Genomic DNA, 26,470 nt, shown 5'->3' with positions numbered 1-26,470 from the left:
AATTGGATAAATTACTTAACCTCTTTGTACCATGTTTCCTCATCTATAAGATGAGAATAATAGTATACCTTCTTCACAAGGTAATTGTAAGGTTTAAATGCACTTAATGTAATGGTTAGATAACTAAATGATTAAATGTAGAGATTAATGTCCTAAGCAGTGCCCAGCACTTACTTAAGTGCTACATAAGTGTTAGACATTATTACTATTATGATTACTGCTCTATTACTACTACCACTACTACTACCAATATCATTATCTTTTAATTTTTAACTAAAGGTGAATGACTCCTTAGAAACAAAGCAATAGTTTAAAATACCAACAAAATCCATCATCCACAGAAAGAAAGAAAATCCCTGTTAGTGTGTAAGGAACAAAATATTTTATTTTTCTTAAAGTCTGGGTCTAACTTAAGCCCATGAAGTAGGATCATTGCTTCCATCTAGTCAATTCAGCAGCTATCAGCAATTACATATTCTGATCATCCATTACGGTTGGCACTGGGCAGGAGGTGGTAGCCAAATCTGGGAGAGCTGCTTTTGCACTTGTAATGGCCAAAAAAATTAGCCTTTTGAAGTATTAGAACCCTGAAGTTTTGTTGGAAATTTTCCTTTCTTATAACAGATTTCTGCATTAAATGATTTTACTGCATTGTATGATTTTAGTTTCCTCCTCAGTAAAATGAGTCACGATGGTTTAAAAAGTTTCCTCTCAGCCTTTAAACCATAGATATTCTATTATTCTGTGGAACTGTATTGAAAATTCTTATAAAAGAAAGTTATATTCTGTATCTCAATGTTGTGTTTTGGCTGTAACATTTCTATTTTCACGGAGGCTATTTCAAAGCAATTTTAGATGTTTAAAAGATATATAGAGACAGTTTGGACGTTGTCTGTTTACATTTAACTAAATAGGAAGCAAATTACTTATTAGAATGTTAGCCAGTTTGTAAATTTAATGCCAGAATGGTCTCTGATACACTAACTGAAACAGGACTAGATCTTCAGCAAGATCATATTTATCAAGTTCCTCACTTTTAAAAATTGAGCTATTCTTACTCAGAACCTCTTTCAGAGTGTTAATTTCCACCCTGAATGGTAGTTTTGGTGCTAGGTAGGCCAAGAGCCCTAGAAGAGACAGTTCACCTTGTGGAACCCCGCTGAATTTGGGTGGATTGAATTGGTTAAGTTCCCAGCTTTTTTGTATTGGATTTCCTTCAAGTAATTCAGCTTCTGGAATACTATGGAAGAGCCGTGACATTTTTTGGTGTAGAGAGATTGGATTTACATATGATTTGACTTACATGTAGAATCTAAAAAACAAATAAACAAACAAAAGAGAAACAGACTCATAGATTCAGAGAACAAACTGGTGGTTGCCAGAGGGGAGGGGCATAGGGGTATGGGCAAAATAGGTGAAGGGGATTAAAAGGTACAAATTTATAGCTATAAAATAAATAAGTCAGGAGGTTGTAATGTACATGTAGGGAATATAGTCAGTAATACTGTAACAGCTTTGTATGGTGTCGGATGATAACTGGTTTTATTGTGGTGATTATTTCATAAGGTCGAATTGCTGTACACCTGAAACTAATATAGATTGTATGTTAATTATAAATAAAGAGATTGGATTTAACATTGTAAATCTAACTCAATTTCAGTAAAAATTCTTGGAGTGGCCCAGTTTTGCTTAGAATGTCACAGTTTTGGAGTTTTGTGATTGTTTTATTCTATCTGAAGGAGTTGAAGCTAATTTATAACAGATGCACCAAGTACATGGAACTACATATAAGACCCTGATTTTTTATGGAACTTAGCATGCATTTTGAAATGCAAAATTATAGGCAGTAAAAATATCTAATGAATTTGCAAGTTGTGGGAACTTTAAATGAAATCACTAATTTATTGACTTAAAAGGAATCTCAAGAGTTCTGTTAGTTCTACAAAAGAATCCCAATCTTCAGGAAGGATTACATTTAATGGTCCTAACGAAGTAGTTGTGCATTACGCTACTGAAAAAATTTTTTAGAAATAATGAAAGATTACCTGTTAATATGTTCCAACGTCCAATAACCCTTAGATGAAAATGAGAGTCCCTAGGATTGTCGGTTTTAATGACTTGACTGAGGGCAGAGTGGAAGAAGGTCTCAAATCTTGTTAATGAGACTGTTAGAAAGTACTTTTCTTAAGTATAGAACAACAATAAAAAATTTTATTACTAATTGCAGTTCTTATTTATGGAGTGATAAGTACTTTACATGAATTATTTAATTCTTAAAACTGTAAAGGTAGGTACTGTTTGAAACATATGCCACAGAGGAGGAAACCTAGGCAATGAGATGTTAAGTAACTTGCTCAAAGTCACACAGCTCTTAAGTGGTGCAGTTGAGATTTGCACCAAGTTTGTCTTCGTTTATACCATTCTTCATTCATACATTATCACTTAGACCCTATAAATCCCCATCATCAAATTTGATTATTAACCCCATTTTACAGATGTGGAATCTAAGAATTAGAAGGGATAGGTAACATCTTGAAATCCAGGGCTATTTGATTCTACAGCTGGAATTATTTGTGCCATTCCATGAATATTGAGGTCAATTGATTGTGGAAAGATGTTCTTGATAGGTATGAAGGGTGATTTTAATACCTTAAAAAATCTTAACATACTTATGGTTTAAGATGGGACCTGGAGAAATGACTGCTCTTCTGGACAAGGTAACGGCAGTTAAGAGATGAATAACAAATTATTGAGAATTGTAAATTTAGAATACTTCCTTAGAACTTTTCCAGTTAAATGGGAATAATGCTTTTTATATTTTTAAAGATGTTTAATTTGACTAAAACAGTTCTTGTTTCTTTTATCCTATTTTTATATTTCAAGAATCTCCTTTTCCTAGGTGTAATTTATTTCCATTTGTTTCAGGTTACTCTGTCCCTTGCTCCTGCACTCCAGCACCGCTGCCTGCCTTTCAGTTCTCTAATACCCCTTGTTCCTTCTCTCCTGAGGGCCTTTTTACATGCTCTTCCCTTTGCCTGGGATGTGCATCCACTCCTCCTTCCCCCAGCCCCCAAAATGTCATTTTTCTCAGAGAAACCCCAAGTGACATGTTCTCTTGGCATGCTGTGCTTTTCTTTTATAGCCCTTAGTACGCTTTGCTATTATATATTGTATAATTAGTATGTATGTGCATATATATATGTACATATATATTTATAGCTACAATGCGTAATATATATTAATTTTTGAGTGATGATTGTCTTTTTCCTCTACTAGATTACAAACTGATTACAGGAACAGTATTTGTTTCATTGTCATACTTTAAAAAATATTTTGTACTCATAATTTTTCTTTTAGCCCATGTGTTATTTAGGAGTCTTTAGTGTCTGAACATTGTCAGAGAATGTGGTCTCTATGATGGATATTTCTTTGAAATTTGTTGATGTCCTTTGTGACTTAACTCATGGCTCATTAAAAAAAAATTCCAGTGTGTGTTTGAAAAGAAGGATATTGTTGCATAGTTCTCCCTTTACATGTAAATAGCTATTGATTCAAACCTGTTGTCCAAACAGAATTTTTTTTTTTGTCTGTTTGGATAATCAGCTTCTGAAAAAAACTTTGTTAAATTCTTCCACATTAAAATTATCTATTATTATGAATTTGTCATTTCTCCCTTTAATTTGGACTGCTTTTGCTTTGTATGTCCTGAGGCTTTGTTGTGTGTGATTATCTTTTTGCTCCTTACACTAGTCTTAATTTAGTTCCAGTAATTGTTTTTTGTTGTTTACCTTAAAGAGAGGCATGTCTTTTCCCAATTTTTTAAGCCTTTTGCTTATAATTTATATCTTATAATCACTATGACTGAATTTTGTTTCATTCCTATTTAAGGAATTTTTGCTTTTTCAATCTAATCTAGTAGTCTTAGAATAGTTGAATTTAACCCATTGCCATTTATTGTGATAACTGATTTGGATTTCTTTATCTTTCTTAAAGTTTTTTTTTCATTATTTTCCCCTGCTCTTAAACCCCCACCCCTTTCCACCTTCTGTTGGATGGACAAATTTTTCTTTATTGCCCTCTTTCTCTTTTGTTTATCTGCTAGTTTGAAAGTCCTAGATCAGGGGATCAGCAGATTATAGCCATTGGGCTAAGTCGGGTCATCTGCCTGGTTTCATAAATAAAGTTTTACTGGAACACAGCCATACTCATTTATGTATTATCTATGGCTGCTTTTATTGCTACAGTAGTAGGGTTGAGTAGTTGTGACAGGTACAGTAAAACTTGAAAAGACTAAAACATTAACTGTCTGACCCTTTACAGAAAAAGTTTCCTGACCTCTGTTATAGAGTGTATATTTTTAAATTGGTTCTGCCTAAATTTTAGCATATGTACTTAACTCTAAATTTTATTAATAAAATTTAAACTTGTTCACTCTGTCCAAATTTTTCCAAAGGCGAAGACTTTAGAATGCTTTAAGCAGCCACTGAAATCTTTTCCCATCTTCCAAGTTATTGGTGTGAGAATGTTCTTCTTTTTTAACTTTAAATAACTTTGATGTATAATTTACATAACATAAAATGCACACATTCTAATTGTACATTTCTGGCACTGTAATACAGTATCTAAAACTCGTAGAGTTAAGAAGTCCTTCTTAATGGATAAACTTGGTCCTGGTTGATGTCTCCTTGCAGACATTTAGAGGATGAGTAGTTTTGATTGTTTGAATGTTACTGTGTGAAAGCAGGAGGATTGAATAGATTTATTCCAGGCTTAATTGTGTGCCTTTATGATTATAGTTGTTTTTTTTTTTTTTAAATCAGTGACAAAGCAATGAGAAATCACTGTGTCTTTTATTGTTGGAAGACAGGGCTTGCTCTTCACACCTGACTGGAATAAAGAAACATCTGTTGCTAGGCAGCCAAAGCACTAGCACCTAGCAACTGTGATGTGTGCATCAGGAATCGTAGGCTCTCTTCAAAGCCTAGTGAAGTGTAGTACAAGCAAAAGATCTATCTATACTCAAATGTCTGAATTAGCAGAAACAAGAATATAGATAAAAGAATGGCAGAGAGTTCAGTGAAAATCCTACGGTACCTGGCAAGGATGATCATAGGATATAATGTTTGGAATGACTGTTGTAATTCTATGGCTTGACACTAATTATGTGGCCTTGAAGACATTTCTTGACCTCCTAAAGCTTCATTTTTTTGATCTGCAAAATGGAGGTGACAGAACCTACGTCATAAATAAGTTAATACATGTGATGCACTTGGAATAATTTGCATAGTAAGTATACAATAAAGTGTTAGCTATTAACAGTAGCAGTTTTAGAGATTATATCACATGACACATTTTTAAAAAACCTGAAGTAGTTGTGTTTTAGCTATCTATTGCTTTATAACAACCGTCACCAAACTTAGTTCCTTAAAAATGGTTTCTCACAATTCTGTGTATTACCTGGGCTCAGTTGGGAATTCTCCTGTGGTATACCTGGGGTCATTTGGGTGGCTTCATTCAGCTGGGAGCTGTGCTGGAACTGAAATGTACAAGATAGTTTCTCATCCTTCAGAGACTTTTTCCACATGGCATCTCACCATTCAGTAGTCTAGCCCAAGCTTCTTTATGGCATGGTTGCTGGCTTCCAAAAGGAGCATTCCAAGACAATCTTCATTGTGCAAGTGCTAATCAAGCCTCTGCTTGCATCACGCCTTAATGTCCCAATGGCTAAGTCTAGTCATGTGGCCACATCATTATGAGAGGAATTACACAAAGGCATGAATACCAGGGATCATGATTCACTGGGGACCGCCAATGTAGCAGTTTCCCTCAAGTGGTATAAAGCATCCTAGGACCTTAACATGGTAGGAATGTGGTACTCAAACCCAAACCAGTGGTGGTGTGTAATTGTATGCTAGACAGTGCTTCTCAAACTTTCGTGTGCACCAGAACCACTTGGGGGACTTTTAAAATGCATATGTCTGGGCCCTAACTTCAGAACTTAGTTTAGTAAGTCTGGACTGGAGCCCAGAAATAAGCATTTAAATAGTCTCCCCAGGTTGTCCTGATGAACACCTAATGTCCAGTTTGAGAACCATTTATCAGAAATTTTGCAGACAGGGAACACCCTGCATTTCCTCTGGTGATCTGCCTTTATCAGAGGCTGGCCTTAGGAAATTTTATACCAAGTGGAAGATTCCTAGCTTGTTCTCTGTGGCAGGTTAATAGCAACCATGGGGAAGGTTAAGGAAGAGTCACCTTTTGGTTTTCAGTTATTCATATGACTCACCAGGGGTAGCTCCCTGTGCTAGATTTCAGGTTGGTGAGAATTTCTTGGAGTGATGGAAAATTTGGGTATCCAGGGCACTCTGCTTTACCAAAGTAGCATCTCAAATACTTGATCATTTCTATTTAGCAGTTGTTTAACAAAAATAACAGAAAAGTTTATCTGTGGCTAGGCAGTCCTTAGATTGACATTTCTCTCAGTGAGATTAGAATGAAACCCATTTTCATTGAAAGAGCGCTAGAAGAAGTATAACATTAAGGAAAGTGACTTCTAAGATCTCTCAGAGGTCTTAGTGTAGTTGTCAGCTTTCATAACTTTAGGACTATAAGTGCAACAAACTTAATAAATATCATTTACAAAATTAATTTAAATTTCTTCTATAGTTATTCCATTTTTTGTATTTTGAATCATAAAGTTTATGTTTTGCTAAGTATTTTAAAAGAAATTTATATAATTTTCAAATCATATTTTATTTTACATTTGTAGCATTTATACTTCTCAGTTACCGCACTAAGACTTGTGGGACATCCTGTATGTGTATTACTTGAGGGATGATGTTTATTGGCAGGAGGATTATTTTACTTGAAAATAAGTTGGAAACTTCATTTTCCCATTCCTTTTTTCCAACTTTTTTGTATATTAGGATTCAGGAGTCACCTTTCAGGGAATGATGTTATTGAAGCAACTTGACACATTTGCCTTTGAGATATTGATCTGTTGACCTGTTAGATTCTAGACATGCACAGAGTCTTTGAGGAGGAACAGGATCAATGCAAGGTTAAATGCAGAACTTGGATGACAAAATATCACTCCCCTTGCTTATTTTTCACATATATGACTGTTAGAGGACCATGTAATTGTAGATGTCATAACTAATGCTGAGCATAGCTAGAAATGGTCTAGACTTGAGGAAAACCTGTCTCAAAGAGTTTGCAAAGACAGTGTGTTCCCATTCTGCCTTGGAGGAATCTCTGGTACTGGTTTATGTATCTCCTCCTAACTCCTCTGCAGAAATGCCCATGTAATTGCACAATGACAGAAGGAAAACAGGACTTGCTGTGGTTCTGCTCTTCCGGCTGATTCCTTCCTCCAGCCCAGGAGCTGGACCCATCTCTGTGGAGCTGGGGTCCAGGGATTCAGGCCACATCGTGTTACTTTATCAGGAAATATTTTAAAAATGAAAAGCCACGTGATCTCGTGTGGTAAGACTTTGAAAGATGATTCATGTTACATGATGGATTATAAATGCTGAAATTCTGACAATATGATTACAGTTGATTCTTATGAGGAAGAAAAAAGGCACATATCTAATGAAAAGATGGTACCTTACAAAGGTGGAAAGCTTGGGTTTGCAAATGACATGTTAAAAGACAGGAGCAGTAGATACTTATGAAAAAATGCTGAAGGCACGTGATCGCTGTAATTACTTTTTGAGTTGTTTAATAAGTGGTACCCTGCTTTTCTACATATTCACACATCTTTCCTACTCTAGAAAGTCTGTGGTTCAAAGGTCTTGCTTGTTTTGGTGGTTAGTTCATTTGTAACCTATTACCACCTTACATCGACTATACCTCTGTGTACGGTGGCTTGTGTGTGCCAAGTGGGAAGTTATTTCTCCACAGCCATTTTCATGGTGGTCATCATGGAATAGCTTAGTTATCAAAGGACTGGTTTGCAATGTCCCTTCAGGATAATCTTAAGGATATTTTTCATTATTGAAGTATAGTTGATTTACAGTGTTCTGTTAGTTTCTGGTGTACAGCAAAGTGGTTCAGTTTTATATGTATGTGTGTATATATATATATATATATATATATATATATATATATATATATATAATTAAGGATTTTAGTTTAAGCAGATTGGAGAGAGCTCAGATGTGCTTGAAGTGTATCTTGAGATTTTTGGTATTGATTTATGCCCAGATTCTCTACTCTTTATTTTTATTCTTTAGAGTATCCTGGATTTGAGGGCAGGCAAACTTTAAGCCAAATCTTACTTACGCATTAGGCTGAGTCAGAAGATGAAATTTCCAGGGGCTTCCCTGGTGGCACAGTGGTTGAGAGTCCGCCTGCCTATGCGGGGTCACGGGTTCGTGCCCTGGTCTGGGAAGATCCCTCATGCTGCAGGGTGGCTGGGCCCGTGAGCCATGGCCACTGGGCCTGCGCGTTTGGAGCCTGTGCTCCACAACGGGAGAGGCCACAACAGTGAGAGGCCTGCATACAGAAAAAAAAAAAAAGAAGATGAAATTTCCAGTATGAGTTTTATGGTGTTTGGCTTTGTATGATGATAGTTTTCATTTAACCTAACTGCTATTAGTTAATGTGATTCAAAACACATGCCTTAAATTCTTAACAACTATAGCGTGAGGATAAATTGGGTAATATATATAAAACCAATTTGAAATCTTTAGGAAAAGTCATCACTCTAAGATCTTACATTGATACGTAATTAAAGTTGAATGTTTTCTTTAGGAACTGTGTTCTTTAGGCATTGAAAATACCAGAATGCTCCTTTTAAGGAATAGATATCAAAGAGATACAGAGGTGGGTCATGCTGAGTTTTAGCCGGGAATTTGTCTTAGTAACGTTTATTGGAATTTCTCTTGTATTAACAGAAGTAATATGCATTACATAAAATATAGGAATACAGAAAAATGTTTGTTTTAAAAATCACTTCTACCATTCAGAGATTCTGTTTACAATGTGGCATGTTCTTCCTTCTCTGTCAAACAGCTGAACACAACAATATGGATGAATTTCACAATCTTGAAGTTGAACAAAATAAGACATAGAAAGTTAGAAGCCATATGATGCTATTCATAAGTTTAAATATAGGCAAAAGTCAACTATGTTTTTCAAGAATGCATATGTAGGTAGTAAAGAAAAAAGAAATACATGGAAAAGGTTATTCCAAAGTCAGGTAGTCTCTGAGAGGAGAGAGGGTGATGATTGGAGAGGCACACCCAGAGGGCTTCTAGGGTCCTGGCAATGTGCTGATTTTTTTTTTTTTTTTTGATCTGAGTGGAGGTTACCATATATGTTCACTTTAATATTATAAAACTGAGCATATCTGTTATATATTTTACCGTAAAACATATACATTTTATATTTTACAGTAAATATTTAGAAATTGGGCAAGGCATAGAATAGATGGTATAGTATGTTCTTATTTCCTTAAAAACAAAAAGACCATGTCCATATATTTGTACATATGTTGAATATTTCTAGAAGAATATATAAGAAATTACTGACAGTGATTTCCCCTAAGAAGAAAGACTGAGATTCTGGGATGGGAGGGAGATTTACTTTCACCATATACCCTTTTACTTCCATTTTGCATGTTTTCCAATGAGGAATGCTCTTAAAAATTATGTGAGAGAGGGTAGGGGAAATTAAGACCAAAAAGTCAAAACTTGAGAATTTAATACCTTTATGACTTCCTTTTTAAGATGATGCAGGTTTGGAGTAGAGGGATTAAGGAAGAATTGGACTGAAAATTAAAATCATAAGCTTTTCAGATAACATTCTCCTTGTTCATGGCCAGGAGAATGGTTATTGTGATATTCTGTTGTCCTCAGAGATCTTGCTCCCAGTCATGGTTCTCGAACTTTAGTGAGCATCCGTATCACTGGATCTGGATTGTTAAAAAACACATTCCTGGGCTATACACTTCAGAGTGTCTGACTCGGTACGTCTGAATTTTTAATAAGTTCCCAGGTCAGGACAATGCTGCTTATGCAGGGATCACATTTTGAGAACCACTGGATGGCAAAGCTGCCCCCTGCATAAGGACATGCTGGAAAATAGAACAAAAATGGAGGCCCATACCCAGTGCATATAGTATGTGCTTCCAGCAGATGAGGAGTAAGAGTTATATAAAATTTGTGGCCCATGTTGTGGCATTACGTCTGTTTTTAAGCCTGTGAGTGACAATGTAGGTCTTGCCAGCTGAGGAAATCAGAGCCATTTAAAATCAACAGAAGAAACCGTGTTCTTGTAGTAAGATGTCTAAATTTGTGATCTCCTTAACTGTGACTTTGGATAACTGGAATAAAGAAAATAAATGTTCATAATTTTGAAAATTGTGCAAAAGACAAGCTTTGAGAATCTTTTTCTTTATATGTCTTAAAAAAAAGATACAAAACAACAGAACTAATTTTAAGAAAGGGAAAAGATTTACTTTGTTTTGTTCATGTTAGAGTTTATGGATCCATGGTTTTGGTTTACTTTTTCAGTCTTTTTCACTGTGCTTGCCTATAAAACTAACAGATTTCCATTGATGAGTTATAACATGTATAGCACTTGTATAATTCATGAAAATCTCCTGCAAACATGAAGTCAGCTTCCAGTGGGACTTGTGCTTACTCCACCCTCCAGAAGAGGGGCTGGCCTATTTTAAAATTCGGAAGGATCTCCCCCTACCTAGAAGTTGACAGTATCCTGTGCTGTAAAAACGTAACATTGCTTTGTGATTGTGTGATTAACTTGTTTTCCGTGGTAACCTGGCATTAACTTTGGGCTTCTGATGACCTATTTGCCTAATACTAAATTTTCACTTTCTCCCCTGTCATCCTGGTACCCTATTATGTTTTTCCTGGACTGTGCTTGTTTTAAAATTGTGCTCTTATTTCAGCCATGCTAGCTGTTCTTGGCTTCCTTTGCTATGCTGAGCCCATCCTTGTCTTCCCAGTAAGGAGGGGTTATTGATGGCCTTTTCCTGGAGATTTTAGATCCTGTGGGTCTTCTCTGTTGCTCCTGCATTGGTGTGGAGCCTGCCTTTACTATTTTCTACTCACTTAATTACGTTATGATGAATTTTAATATACCAAGTTACCATATTGTGGGTACATCTGTAAAGCTATATTGGTTACTTTTTTTATTGCTTTGTAAGGAATTACAGATGGTGGTTGTTAGGACATTGGTAAGGAAAATGTGCGTTTTAGATCTGGTGTGTGGTGCAAGTGCAGAATCAGAAATGCTATTAGATGAATTAGGTCTATATTTTATAAGCCTACTTGCTACTGGGATAGATTATGATCAGCTAATGAATTAATTTGAGATCCTTTAAGACTTAAGTGCCTTACTAGCTCTCAGTTTAACAATTCTGCTGAATCCAAACTCTCATCTGCAATTGATTTAATGTGATTCTACAATATTTTTGCCTACTAGCCAGCAAAAAATCATAACAGACATTTGAAGCCAAACTGATCTGTGGGTTTATCTTTTCATCGGATTAAAAATTACTGGAAGATTGTCAGTGAAGTGGTATTGCCTAGTAACATTGCTGTCTAGGAAACAGAAAGCTTTTCCACCTGGCTTTTATGCCTAAATTGATTTGTTATGCATGTTTGCTAGGATTAGTACTAAATTCCTTCTGTTGGATTCAGTAATGCTTGTGATTTCTTTTGTATTTTGGCATTGAAAATTAAACTCTTACACTCTTATAATCTCTAGCTTTAACTTGGCTTTACACTAATTACATTATAATGACACACCAGCCCTATTTTTTAGTTAAAATGTCTTTTATTTCATTAGATTTAAATTTTAAAAGATATCAGATTTCTCCAATTTGATTTAAATTGGTTATTAATATTAAACACAACATCTGTTTATGTATCGTTCATGCATTCTTGACTGTATCAAGATTAAAACTTTTCTTTCACAGATCCTACCGAAGTAAAATGCAAGATTTCTTTTTGACACTTTTTTATCCGCCATTTTTATATCTCACCCACCCCTATTTAGTGTCAGTATTGTGGAGCGTATCATCCAGGTTGTGATGAGTTGTCTTGTACAACAGACTGGCTGCTTTTTTTATTTTTTTTAATTGGAATACAGTTGATTTACAATGTTGTGTTAGTTTCAGGTGTACAGCAAAGGGAATCAGCCATACATATACATATATCCACTTTCTTCTAGACTCCATTCCCATATAGGTCACTACAGAGAGCCAAATAAAGTTCCCTGTGTTATACAGTAGGTTCTCATTAGTTATCTTTTATATATAGTGGTGTGTATATGTCAATCCCAGTCTCCCAATTTATGTCTCCCCTCTTTCCCCCTTGGTAACCATTAGTTTGTTTTCTACATCTGTGACTCAATTTCTGTTTTGTACGTAAGTTCATTTGTACCATTTTTTAAGATTCCACATATAAGTGATATCATATGATATTTGTCTTTCTCTGACTTCTCTGACAATCTCTAGGTCCATCCATGTTGCTGCAAATGGCACTATTTTATTATATATGTACCACATCTTCTTTATCCATTCCTCTGTTGATGGACATAGTCCATGTCTTGGCTATTGTAAATAGAGCTGCAATGCACATTGGGGTGCGTGTATCTTTTTGAATTATGGTTTTCTCTAGGTATATGCCCAAGAGTGGGATTGCTGGATCATATGGTAGCTCTATTTTTAGTTTTTTAAGGAACCTCCATACTGTTCTCCGTAGTGGCTGTACCAATTTACATTCCCATCAATATCACCTCTCACCAGTCAGAACGCCATCATCAAAAAATCTACAAACATTAAATGCTGGAGAGGGTGTGGAGAAAAGGGAACTCTCTTACACTGGCTGCTTCTTTAATGTTGAGTTCTGTAAGTTGTTTTGCTCACCAAAATGTCCTTTTCACGGGCACTCATTTCTTTGAATAAGGTCTTGTTTTTGGCTGTTTATACCTTATTATTGCAAGGAGTAAGTTTAACATTCATAGTAAAGGTGTTTTTCAGGTTTTTCCACAGTATAAGGGTGGGTTCATTGGCTGCAAGGTTGCTTTCAAGTGTACAGTTTACTGTAGAGTATAGATATTATAATGTCAAGAAAGATATCACAACTCCAGGAAAGACCTTAACATCAGAATAAGTTATTTCTACAGAAAATATTTGTTGGTGGCAGAATTGAAACTACTAGATTATTAAACGTGAAAACCAATTTTGTCATAATTTTGAAGAATATTGTCCATTTACCTTGTTAACAGCTTAACTTTGCTCTTAACTATTTTCTCTCTATAAAACAGTTTTCTAGAACTACTAACAAATAGTAAAATGATCAATTGTTTCCTGTCTTTTTTCCTTCAAATTTGTTAAGCATCAAAATGGTAAGAAGGAAGGAAACCTTAAATTGAAAAATCAGTAAGTTGGGTGATGATCTTCTGAACAATCCAAAATTTACTAGATAAAAATTCTATATTCTTCTGTTACTGGTTTTACATTATATATTCAGAAGATCAAAAAAGATAAGTAGCACACATAAATAAATGTGTTTTTTTGTATATTGTAGGAGAGGCAAACTCTTACCCTCTTAATTTTTTTGGCTGGGCATGAGAATTAAATTGACATGAGACAGATAGATCAACAGGAGAAAAGCATACAAATTTATGTAATACAAGTTTTTAATACAAGTTTTCCTTCATAAGGAAATGAAGACCCAAAGAAATAGAGAAAACCTACTTGCTTTTATATTAGGTTGAAAAAAAAGGAGAGACAATTGTGCCTATTGTGGAGAAGTGACTAAACTATGTGAGGAGGTTAAAGGAAGATAAGAATTATTTTAACAAGGTCTGTTTGTATAGAATTCTCTTGATCTCAACTTCTTATCCTTAGTGATGAGAATGTTGCTTTCCTTCTGCATAGGGAGGACACTTTCTTGTGGGAATTTTATCTCACTTTTAAGAAAAGGAAGGAAGGTCAGTGTTTTTCTTGTATACGCTGCCTTAAGTCAAAATAGTATACCAGACCAGCATATTTTGGGGTGGTATGTTCTGAACTCTTTAATATACATAAATTATTTAATTGAATGATCTATACAAACCAATTAAATATTTTGCCTATCTTATTGTAATCTAACAATCTCAGGTCATTGGGGACAAGCACAAGTGTGTTTAAAATTCAGTTCTGTTACTTACTAGCTATTTGGGCATGTTGTTTTAACCTTTTAGTAGAGAAAGTAAACATCTATAAAATGAACATTATAATAGTACTTTCTTCATAGGGCTGTTCTGAGGATTGCAGGAATAATATGACTAGCATGTACAATACACACGAGAGAGAAGACTAGCTGTTCTTCCTAAATTTGTTCTTCTACAGTGTAGGCTTGTTTCTGATAAGTGACTGTCCTGTCAGAGACTGTATTTCCTAACTTTCCTTGTACGGCCATGTCACTGGGTTTATTGGAAAGGCTATCTCTCTTTCACTGAATTGCTCTTGTACCTTTATCAAAAATCAGCAGGGCATATTCATTTTTGGTTTTCTCTTCTGTTCCATTGATCTATGTGTGTGCCATTCTGCCAGTAATACACAGTCTTGATTACTATAGCTACATAATATGTCAGGAAATTGGGTAGATTGACTTTTCCTACCTTTTTTTGGAAATTGTTTGTTATTCTAGTTCCTTTCTTTTTCCTTGTAATATTAAAATAATCTTGTCTAGGGAGTTCCCTGGTGACCTAGTGGTTAGGATTCTGGGCTTTCACTGCAGGGGCCTGGGTTCAGTTCAGGGTCGGGGAACTGAGATCCCACAAGCCATGCAGCACGGCCAAAAAAAAAAAAGAAAAAAGAAAATCTTGTATTTACAAAATATCTTGCTGGGATTTTGTTAGGAATTGTGCCAAACCCATTTATCAATTTGAGGACAACTGACATCTGTACTATGTTAATTTCCAAATGATAGACACTATATGACTCTCCATTTATTTAGGTCTTCCATCCAGCATTTTGTAGTTTTCATATACAAGTCCTGTGCAAGTTCTGTTAGATTAACACCTAGTAATTTTTTTCTTTTTGAGCTATTTATAAATGGTATTATACTTCTAATTTCAGTGTCCACTTATTTATTTCTAATATATAGATAATTAATTGTTGTATGTTTATCTTATGTCCTGCAACCTTGCTGAAATCTGTCATTAGTTCTAGAATATTTTTTGTAGTTTATTTTCTTTTTTTAGATAATTATGTCATATGCAAATGAAGAGACTTATATTTCTTTCATTCTGATCTGCTTGCCCCTTCCCTTCCCATTTTCCTTTCCCTTTCCTTCCCCTCTCCCCTCCCATCTCCTCCCCTTTCCTCCCTTCCCTTCCTCTCACCTTCTCTTCTTCTTGCCTTATTGCAGGAGCTTGAACTTCCAGCACTGTATTACATAAGAGCAATGAGAATGGACATTCTTGTCTTTCATTGTTAGGCATAATGTTAGCTGTAGTGGTTTTATTGTTGTTGTTTTTGTTTTTGTAGATGCTCTTTATGAAGTTCAGGAAGTTCCCATCTATTCTAGTTTTCTTCTAAGAGTTTTGATCATGACTGGGTGTTGAATTTTTTTGAATGTTTTTTATGCATCAATTGATGTGATTATGTGATTTTTCTTCCTTAGCCTTTTAATATAGCAGATGACATTGGTACATATATATATTTTTAACAACACTTGTTGTCCAAAAGAACTATAGTTCTTTTTATATATTGCTGGGTTCTATTTGCTAATATTTTGTTAAGGACTTTGCATCTGTATTCATGAGGGTTATTGATGTGTGTTTTACTTTTGTACTCTGATTTTGATATTAAGGTAATACTAGTTTTATAAAATGAATTGGAATTATCCAATTTATATAAATTTATATTGCACTTTTTAAACCTAACATTGTATTTTGAATTTTTTCTGCACAATTAGATAATCTGTGAAAACATAATTTTAAAGTCTGAATAATAGTTATAGGAATATACTTTTCTTTATCTTTTTCTTGTTTTATTATTTATAATTAAAATTTTTATTATTAATAATTCTGCAGTTAACATTTTCCTATATAAATCCTTGTGAACACCTAAGTTATCCTTAGAATAATTTCAAGAAATTCTTACATCAAATAAAAACATTTTAAAGTTTTTAGTAAATCCCAATTTATCCTCCAGAAAGAGGATAACAATGAAATATTTCCACAGCTGCATGTCTATGAGAATACCTGCTACATTATATTTTTTTGAAAAATAAACTTATTTATTTATTTATTTTTGGCTGCATTGGGTCTTCATTGCTGTGCATGGGCTTTCTCTAGTTGCAGCGAGCGGGGGCTACTCTTTGTTGCAGTGCTCGGCGTCTCATTGTGGTGGCTTCTCTTGTTGTGGAGCAGGGGCTCTAGGTGCCCAGGCTTCAGTAGTTGTGGCACGCAGTCTCAGTAGTTGTGGCTTGTGGGCTCCAGAGCGCAGGCTCAGTAGTTGTGGTACATGGGCTTAGTTGCTCCGCGGCATGTGAGATCTTCCCGGACCAGGGCTTGAACCCGTGTCCCCTGCATTGGCAGGCGGATTCTCAACCACTGGACCAAGTCCCTATTTCAAAAATCTGATGTAATATATAATATAAAGTGTTATCTTGTCATTTTTCCCCTTGGAGGGGTTTTTACAGGCAAACTTCCTGTTTCAAATTCTGCTTAAAGTTTTACATATTCCTTATGAATCTACAGAAATTGTTTCACTGATGCACACGCTCATCTAAGACAGGGCTCGAGTACTCTACAAAGTGCACCTCAAATATTTCTAGGGGTTCGTAGTGGGAGAGAGAGGCCTTGTTTTGTCAAGTGCTGTGTAAGGACCACCTTCTTCCTTCTTTTCTTGCTCTGCTTCCCCTAATTTGTATCGCAATGTTTGCCAGGCACTGCTGGCTTAGACAACAGTGGCTTTCCGTCTCCTGAGAACCGGTGGGTTTGCCAGGCCCTGTTGTGCCTGTAGCTGGGTATTGCCCTGACCCTGTTATCTGCTTCTCATCAGTCATTGCAGCTATCTCATTTGGTGTGACCTGGGCAGTAGCATTAGCCTCCTTGCCGTGTACTGGTTACACAATATTCTCTTTGAAACGAGACATATAAAATGCTTGCATTTTAACAGTACGGCTAAAAATTAAATTCGTGCTCATTCTATAAGCAAAGCTATGCATCCTAACTCAGGCTGTTCTTGGCTCTAGTACTACTCTACTGCTGCTGTCATTAGCTAATAGTGCTGGTGTATGCCCCTGGCTGTTCTAAGAATTTTACATATACAGACACATTACATCCTCATAAAACCTCTATGAGGTAGGTATCACCATCTTTTATAGACAAGGAAAGAAACTGAGACCATAGAGAGGTTAGGCTGAGATAGGCAAAGGAGAAGTCTCTTCAGACTGGATCACTTACCAGCCCTTACATCTGTGGGCTGGAGAGTAAATTGACACACTTGGTCCCTGGCCAGATATCTCATATGTAGTCATTGTTGATGGTCTTCCTCTCTGTGCCACACTGTGGGAGGTTTTTTACTCCTCTTTGGCAGCTGTAAAGAAAGAGAGAACAACTCGTTTTCAACTCTAGGTTATTATGAGCAATATAATCCTATTTCAACTCATAAGGGCTGCCTTTCAGTCTAAGTGGCCTTCTTTGCAGGGATGACGATAGGTAACAGAGCCAAATCAAGGCAGATCTGTTAACATTGATTCATTTACCCTGACCAGATACAGGTCAGAGGGAGAAAAAAATGGATTCTCAAAAATATATACTGTACTTCAATTTATGTATTTATTTAAAACTGGAAAAAAATCCATTTTTATTTCCATTTTAAATTCAAGCCAGATTTTCACAGTAACTCTCGGGAGAAGCTTTTCCCAATCCTCAAGACTCTAATAATGTTGCTGCATTCATACCGAAAAAAGCCTTAGACATTATATTAGCACCTCATTATACCTGCTTGGGTGACCCAGGGTACCTTATGTGGTACCTGTGCATCCATCCTGGAGCATATAAGCCTGGTGCCCGTTTGTTTTCTTCCAAGTGGTGCAAACCATGTTATGTTATGAAAACCTTTACTGTCCTTTTTATCTTATTGATACCAGTGAGTGTTAAAGTGCCTGTTTCATTCGATTGCCTTGCAATTTTGTTTCCATTATTTGGTGCAAGTCTATTTTTATTTAAACTGTTAAGTCTGCTATTTCTAAAAATACTGTTTGAACTTCAATGTACCTGAATATTTTATTGTCAGTTACTTTTCTTCCACTCTCCAACCATGATCATTTTATGAACTTTATGGACAGAAAGAGGGATCTTCTAATCCCAGTTTTTGATCATTTGGCTATGCATAGGATTTTTTTCTGGGATATTTGCTGATTGTAGTTCTTTGATCAGAATAACACCCATAAGAATACCACAGCTTTCAAGATGTACTGTTTCTTCTTTCTCCACCCTTTCTTCTACAACCTTTCTTTCTCAGGGTACAGTGTGTCACCTCCTATATAAAAAATCCTACATAAAAATGGGGGCTTAATGAGGACACTGTTGGTACAACTGGTTGAAACCCAACTTGAATTCCCTATTTGTCTCATTTTAGGGCTGGAAGAAGAATAGGGGTCGAGCTAGGCTTAGGGAGACTTGTTCAACATCCTTGTTCTCTATGGCTTTCATATGTGCTTCTCTTGACTATCAATTTCATGCTTGCAGATTAGCTTTTAACAGCACCTTGAGAGAGAGGTTGGGTTTCCAGCAATGCAAGACTCATATACTTAGAAACACACTGGAAAGAACTTTTTTTTTTCCCCCCCTGTTCTAGCTAAAAAAAATTCCAGGGAAGGACTCTGATTGGCTTGTGCCAATTCTAGGCCAATTCCTGGGTGAATTATTTTGCCTAGGGAGCAGAGTGCTATGATTGACCTTGTTTAGGTCTGGTGTCCACCTTTTGACCATTGGCTGAGGCCCATGGTTATAGGGTCACGTAAGAAGATGGCAACTCCCTTTCCAGTCAAATGGTTTAGTTTTCCTAAAAGAGAATGAGGGCTCCTAATTCCAGGAGAAGCAAGAGGTTTTAGAAAGACAAAGTAATAGATGTCTGATATTGATGATTGGATACAGGGTGGCCACTTATTAAAAAGGCTTTAGAACAATTCAGGTAAAAGGTATCAGGATATGAACTGAGTATGTGAAAGAGTGGAGATGGAGAGGTGATTTGACATTCGAAACATTTAGGTAGCATTCATGGAGTTCTAAGCAAACTATTAAAAAACAAATTAACTATGCAAACACCAGCCAAATAAAATAAGCCATCTGCTTTGTTTGACCCTTTTGAACATGCTTGCTGTGGGGCATACAATTTTACTTCTTCTTTTGCCACTTCATTTACATAGTTATTGTCATTTGTTCAGTCACCTGAACATTTTCTGTCTAGAACAAAGTAAAGGATTATGGTTATTGACACTTTGTCATTTCAAGCTGTTAAACACAGAACGGGTTTCTTAAATGCCTCTCTGTCCTGCCTCTGCACATAACCAACTGAATATAAAAAAAGCAGTATCCTTGACTCAGGTCTGACTGTTCTTGGCACAATGTCAGTGCTGCCTGGACTATAACTTTTATTGGTTTATTTGTGAATAGAATTATTCTGTTCAAATGTTACATCCCACAAGTCATAGTTTAATATGATTATAGATTTAGAATAGATATAGATTGTACATTTCTCTTTGTGTTAGTTAATGCATAGAGCTAAATACCACTTTCATATTTAGATCAGGATTCTTTTTTTTTTTTAGATCAGGATTCTTATGTAATCACGTAAAATATTTTCTTTATTGTAATAAATAAGACCTCTTTTAGGCATCCTTGAGATCAAATCTCATAAGTACTAAGAATTTATTTACCTTTTAAAGTATGTTGACATTTGGACTGATGGTGCAGAAGCAACAGTGGGTAAAACTGCTGGTGTCTTAGAACAAAGCAGGATAGTGGCAGCAGACTGTACTAGTAGGGTGTTTTTAACCATCTTGCATTTGCAGAAAGAAAGCCACTTTCACTTAAGGGTGTCCTTGATGAAACAATAACAATTATTAATTTTATTAATTTTTTACCCTCAAGTCAAAATATTTTTAATATTCTGTGTGAAGAAGCGGGAAGTATACATGAAGCACTTTTGATACATACTGAAATATAATGCTATCTTTAGGAAAAGCGCACGTACAGTTGTTTGAGTTGTGAGCTGAACTAAATGCCTTTTTCATAGAATACCATTTTTACTTGAAAGAATGACTCACAAACTATGGTCATTCAGGTATGGATATTTGCCTGGCATTTTCTTTAAAATAAGCCTATCGTTTAAAAGAAAGGATAATTGACAGTAGTTGTTGCCCAAGAAAAAAATCCAAAAGTAGATAAAATTACAAATAAAAATTAGAGTTAGGAAAACTGTATGCACCACCTTGAACTCAACAGCTTTCCAATACTTAGATTATTCTGATGAAGTTGGTGGTATTTAACAAATGGGATTTTTTTTTTCTTTTGATGTGGTATAATAGAGAGTCAGCATTTGGAAGATCTGCATAACTCAGTGAACTAATATTTTCCAAATGATCAATGTGTATGATGTTATAAAATCATGCATGGATAAAAGATTTATACAAGGGCTTCCCTGGTGGCGCAGTGGTTGAGAGTCTGCCTGCCGATGCGGGGCACGTGGGTTCGTGCCCCGGTCCGGGAGGATCCCACATGCAGCGGAGCGGCTGGGCCCGTGAGCCATGGCTGCTGGGCCTGCGCGTCCGGAGCCTGTGCTCCGCGACGGGAGAGGCCACAGCAGTGAGAGGCCCATGTACCGCCAAAAAAAATAAATAAATAAAAAAGATTTATACAAAGTACAAGATTGACCAGTGGATTTTAATGCAACAGGGTTAAAAAAAAAGGTCGTTGGTAGAAGTTTGAAATTATATGTTGCAGTGAGCTTTTAAGAAACTACCACTTGTCAAGTGAAGAAGAATATATACAATTATATTAAAGGCTATTAAAATACTACACCATTTTCCAACTAAATATACTTTAAGCAAACAACACATAACAGCAGGTTGAAAGTTGAATGCAACTGCTTTTCATTAAATTAGACATTAGAGATTTTTAAAAATGTAAAACAATATCTCTTCTCACTGATTTTTTTATTGTTTTGGAAAATAGTCATTTTTCTCATAAAAATGGTATTTATGTTAAAATGTAAATATTTTTTGTTATATTTAAGTTAATATTTTAAAATTTGCTGTTTACAACAAATATTTATCAATATAACCTATTTACATAAAAGTGTTTTAGAGTCTTTAATAATTTCTGAGAGCTAAGGGGTCCATGAGACCAAAATGTTTTGGGAACTTCTGGCCTATAGGGTAAAATTCAAACCTCTGTCTGTGGTCCAAGAGTCCTTCTATCAGTGGCTTCTACCACCTCTCCTATGATCTATTCTGTCTCATTTCCCCTCATCTAAAGAACCATGTTGTTTTACCTCTCTGTACCTTTGCTCAGTGCTCTTTTTGCCATGAATATCCATTTTCTTTTAGCTCTCTATCTAAAGTACTGTCTCCCAATGCCTCTTGGGACATTTATCTGTGTAATACTGTTTGCCATAAATTCTACTTTATTTGAAATTAATATAATCATTACAACTTTCTTATACTTATTGTTTGCATGGTATATATTTTTCCATCCATTTACTTTCAGCCTACCTGTGTCTTCATATTTAAACTTGCTTTCTTATAGATATCATATAATTGGATCTTGTTTTATTAATCCATCTAAAATCTCGGCCTTTACTGACCTCATTTATGAGGGCTCCAGCCTCATGACTTGAGCACCTTCCAAAGGCCCCACCTCCTAATACCATCATATTGGGCTACATATGAAGTTGGCTGGCACACAAAAATTTAAATCATAGCAAGGGGGAAAAGGAGGCAAGCCTTTAACCTGCTACGATTGCAGGTAAATGAAAATGAAGATTAAATTCTAAGTAAGAGAGCTGAGTAAGGGTAACTGAGACTGAGGGCATAAAGGTAACTGTTCAAAATACTTCAGGGCTTCAGAAGACAATGAGGAAAGACTTAGAAGGTGGACTGATGGTGAGGGTGAGAGGAAAAATGGACCAAGTAGAAAGGAATAAATATATGGAAAAAGATATGAAAAAAAGATTGCATATTGGAGGAGGGTGAGTCTATCCAGAGCTGGAATTGAAGCTTACACCAAGGAACCAACCTTTTTCTTTCCTTTTTAAAAGGCTACCTATATCATGAGTATAATCACCTATATGTTTTTCTAATCAATTGCCTTTATTTTTTTTTACATTTACCTTGAATTCATTAGGATTAATGTTTGTATGTGGCATGAGGCCAGTATGAACTTTTTCTCCAAACTGTTAAGCCAAAAAATTAAAAATTTTTTTCCCTTCTCTAATGTTAATTACTCCTTTACAATTTTCTGGTATTTTCTAATTGTGCTCTGAAGAGCTTTAGAGTTTCTCAGACTTGGATCAGTCAGAGAGCTATGACTGTTTTTTCCTTTGGTTATTTCTTTTATTAACTTTGTAATTCAGTGAACAATATTTGTTAACTACCTACTACATGCTAGACACTTTGCTAGTGTCACTGGAGATAAAATGAGTCCTAAAATGAGCACGGCCCTTGCCTCAGGGGGTTATATTGTCTAGTGAGTTTTACATATCAGGCTTTCATATACACGTTCCTGTTTTTCTATTGAAACTTGCAGAAAGACAGTGGGATTTGGAGACCCACTAATTTTGTAACGTTGAGCAAGTTATTTGTCTTCTCCAAATCTTCATATATTCTCACCTTATGGTGGGATGGTGGCCCCTGTTTTAGTGTATTGCTTTAAGGATTAAGTGGAATAACTTCATATGAAAGGGCTCAGCCCCCAATAATTAATTTACTTTCTTCTTTCCTAACTTTTGTCTATACTTTTCCTATTGATAAAAGACCTGGAATTTTGGTTAACATTCCTGTGTCCTATGCCATCTGAGTGTTTGGTACAGATTACTAATAGGTTATCTAACTTCTCTTTCCTAACACTCTGTTGATATGACTTTCTTTAATATCATCATACCATCTTGCTTAGGCCAAAGGATTTATCTTAGTTCCAAGGTGCTTAATCTCCTTTAATTCTTAACTATCCCTGTATTCTAAGAATTTCCTCCTTCTTTTGATACTAGTGTAATATTTTCCTTCTTTATTCTTTTGCAAGTATCCTTTTACGTGTCCCCAAACTTTAGATATTTTCTCAAAACTCATTCCTCCCAACTCTTTTTTTGCTTTTGCCCTTCTTTTTGTCAAACAAGTAGTCATCTATTCTCATCACTTCAGCTCTAACCTCTCTGTAGCCTCATTATATCTGTCTATCTATTGGAATACAACCCCATATTACCAATGTAGTATAGGGAGTTTATTCATTCATTCCTTGATGATTTTTATTGCCGTTGGATATACTGTCTTCTCAAATGCTGATTAGCATTCTGCTCTAAAATTCTGTTTCTATGTCCAGAATCATTCACTTTTTTCTTAACTTGGTTTCTTAGCTTGTTTTCTTCTTAAAAGTGCTATCATTCTTCTAGTTACTTACACTCAAAACCTTTATTCCTTCATGTTCACACTCTATGTTCACTTGAGTCTTGTTACTTTAGTCTTGTTACTTTTTGTTTGGAAATATCTTATATTCATTACTTCTTTATTTCTCTACTACTGCCATCCAAGTCTAGTCAGCACAGTAGATGACTTCAACGGCCTTTGCTATTCTTTCTATCCCTTATTCTTTTCTTCAGACCAGCTTGCCCATTACTATTACATTAGTAGTCTTCCTAAAATACTGTATTTATCCTGTATTCTCCTGTTCAACATTTTCAGTGATCCATTTCTTTTGGCAGTGTTTCTTTTTTTTTTTTTTGGCAATGTTTCTTTTGAAGGAAAAATTTTCTCATGGATTCCCAGTGTTGACATAAAATATCTTAATTATAATGTAACTTAAATATACAACTAAATATAAACGCTTGCACATAAAATTGTATAACTAAAACAGTTTACAAATTCATTACAAACAAAACTATAAAATGGATAAAATTTAAGTTAACATTAATGTGACAAAAGACGTTTGCTGAAACGTAATCAGTAAGCTCAACGTGAATATGGTACTAAGTGCTCTGAGTTTGGCACAGGCCTATTCTACTCTTTTATTTTTTTAATTAATTAATTAGGTTGCACTGGGTCTTAGTTGCAGCAGGTGGGCTCCTTAGTTGCGGCATGCAAACTCTTAGTTGCAGCATGCATGTGGGATCTAGTTCCCTGACCAGGGATCGAACCCGGGCCCCCTGCATTGGGAGCTTGAAGTCTTAACCACTGCACCACTGGGCCTATTCTACTCTTGAAACTTATGAGAAACCTTTGTTTCTACAGCATATTGTGGTATGATTTGGCCTTCACTTGGTACAAACATATAATTCAAGAAATAGATCTGTCCTTGTCTTTTTTTTTTTTTTTTCATCCCTCAGCCAGCTACAATTAAAATAGCCTATTTGGCAGCAGTAAGATAGTAAATAAAAATGCACATTCAGGCACTGATACTACTTGTTTTTTGGGGGTTATTAGGTGAACATCAAGATGATCCAGAATATGGAGTGTGTGTATGTGTGTATGAGATAGAGAGACAGAGAATTTTAGTTCACTTGAAAAAAAGAAACTTAGGAGATTTTTATAGAAGACTAATGGAATCTAAAAAATCAGTTCTAGACCTCCAGAGTCTACAAACACCATTATAAATGTTGCTATTCGTGGGATAAAGACCAAATTCCTCATGTTGATATCTAAGGCCTTTATCAATTTGGATTAAATCTCTTTTCCTTTTTTATCTTTTTCTTTTTTGACTTCTTACTATTCTGTACACATATTCACATTTTTCCCAGAATTATGCCTTGTCTCTTTTTATACCTCTGTCCCTATATAATGCCATCTACCTATAGCCTTTAAGGGCCAGTTCATGCTCTCATATCCCCTTGAAGCTTCTGTTCCCCTCTTCAGTTATAATTTGATATTTCTCCTTCTTTGAACTGCTCCTGTGAACTCCCTCTGTATCTGGTACTTGAACATTTCATTTTTTTGGGTAATATTACTTTAATTGTTTGATTTTCATATTCTTTACATCACTAGCCCTCAGGGTCCTTACAGGGAATAGTAACTTAAAAGTTTTTTGCATAATCTTCAAGATCATTGTTGGTATTCCTGAAGCACTTTACTAAGTGAATCAAATGGGATTACAGTATTAGGGGTTTAGTTTCCCTCAGAAATATGTGATTCCTTCCTATAGAATGTAAGCAAAGTAATTTGATATAGAAAATTTGCATTTCTCTAAAACTAAAATGCCTTAGAAATTTTATATTTTTTGCACTCATTTGTTCTGTATTTTCAGGACTGCTGGGAAAAATTCTGATGGCTATCCGAGATGCAGGTTTTGAAATTTCAGCTATGCAGATGGTAGGTAGTTTGCAATGGGTCATAACTTACTGAGGAACTGTGTTTTTTTTTGAAGTATGCTTGAAAATTTTTTACACTGAATTTTCTCTGTGTACTTGTGAACTCAATGCATTAAAAATAAAAAGATATATTTGTTGAACTTGATAACCTTATAGTAAAAAAATATTTTTGAACTGACTTTACCTATATAGTCTCTCACTAAGAGAACTAATATTCTAATGGTACATCTAATTTAAGCTTATAAAGCAGGTTTATGTAATTCCTGGAACTTTAGTTGCAAAATAAATGCAGACTGAAACAATACATTTAGTTCCTCCAAACAAAATACAGAATTAAGCTAAGTAGTTATAATGAATTTTCTGTTGTCTGGATTTGTGACTAAGAAGAGAATCAATTCAGATTTTTCCCAGGACCTTTGCTGGTTTCTGGAGTTTCCCTCAGGATCTTCTTTGGAGTTAGCACATTTCAGCCCCTCTCTTGGCAGTCATACCACTGGATCTCCGGAGCCCACAATCATTCAAAATTGCCCTGCTGGCACATTTCTAGGAAACCCTTCACTGAAGAAACAATATTAACTTCTATAGAGTCCCTCTATATCTTTGTGCTATACTTATCAGTGCATTTGATGATAAATTGGGCACAAATTATTATAGGAATCAAATAATTTACATTTTATAATTGGTTTTTGTTTCATTTTTCTGCATTAATGGGGATTTTTTTAATGATTCCATTTTATTTCCACTATCGATTTATTACTTATACCTCTAAAAATTTTTTTAGTGTTGCTTTAGGGTTTAAAATCATCTTTAATTAGTCTGTCTTTACATTTTACAATTTTTGAAGGCCAGCAAGTTTGTATTATTATGACAGTGAAATGCCAGTTTTGGAAAGAATTTTCTTACTAATATAGTTTA

The 26,470-nt window shown here is 35.3% G+C and overlaps 1 protein-coding gene across 4 annotated transcripts in view; it reads left to right on the top strand.

Annotated features, from left to right (window-relative positions):
* The window catches only part of NME7 (NME/NM23 family member 7), a 266,701-nt gene that overhangs the window by 81,045 nt on the left and 159,186 nt on the right, over window positions 1–26,470 (top strand). For all 4 annotated transcript variants that reach the window (XM_032631246.1, XM_032631269.1, XM_032631265.1 and 1 more), the window contains exon 8: window positions 25,492–25,556. In XM_032631246.1, the coding sequence (XP_032487137.1) occupies window positions 25,492–25,556 (65 nt within the window). The remainder of the gene's footprint in view (window positions 1–25,491; window positions 25,557–26,470) is intronic.

Source organism: Phocoena sinus, chromosome 1, assembly GCF_008692025.1.
Source record: "Phocoena sinus isolate mPhoSin1 chromosome 1, mPhoSin1.pri, whole genome shotgun sequence".
Classification (NCBI taxonomy): Eukaryota; Metazoa; Chordata; class Mammalia; order Artiodactyla; family Phocoenidae; genus Phocoena; species Phocoena sinus.
This window is presented reverse-complemented; position numbering and strand designations above follow the sequence as displayed.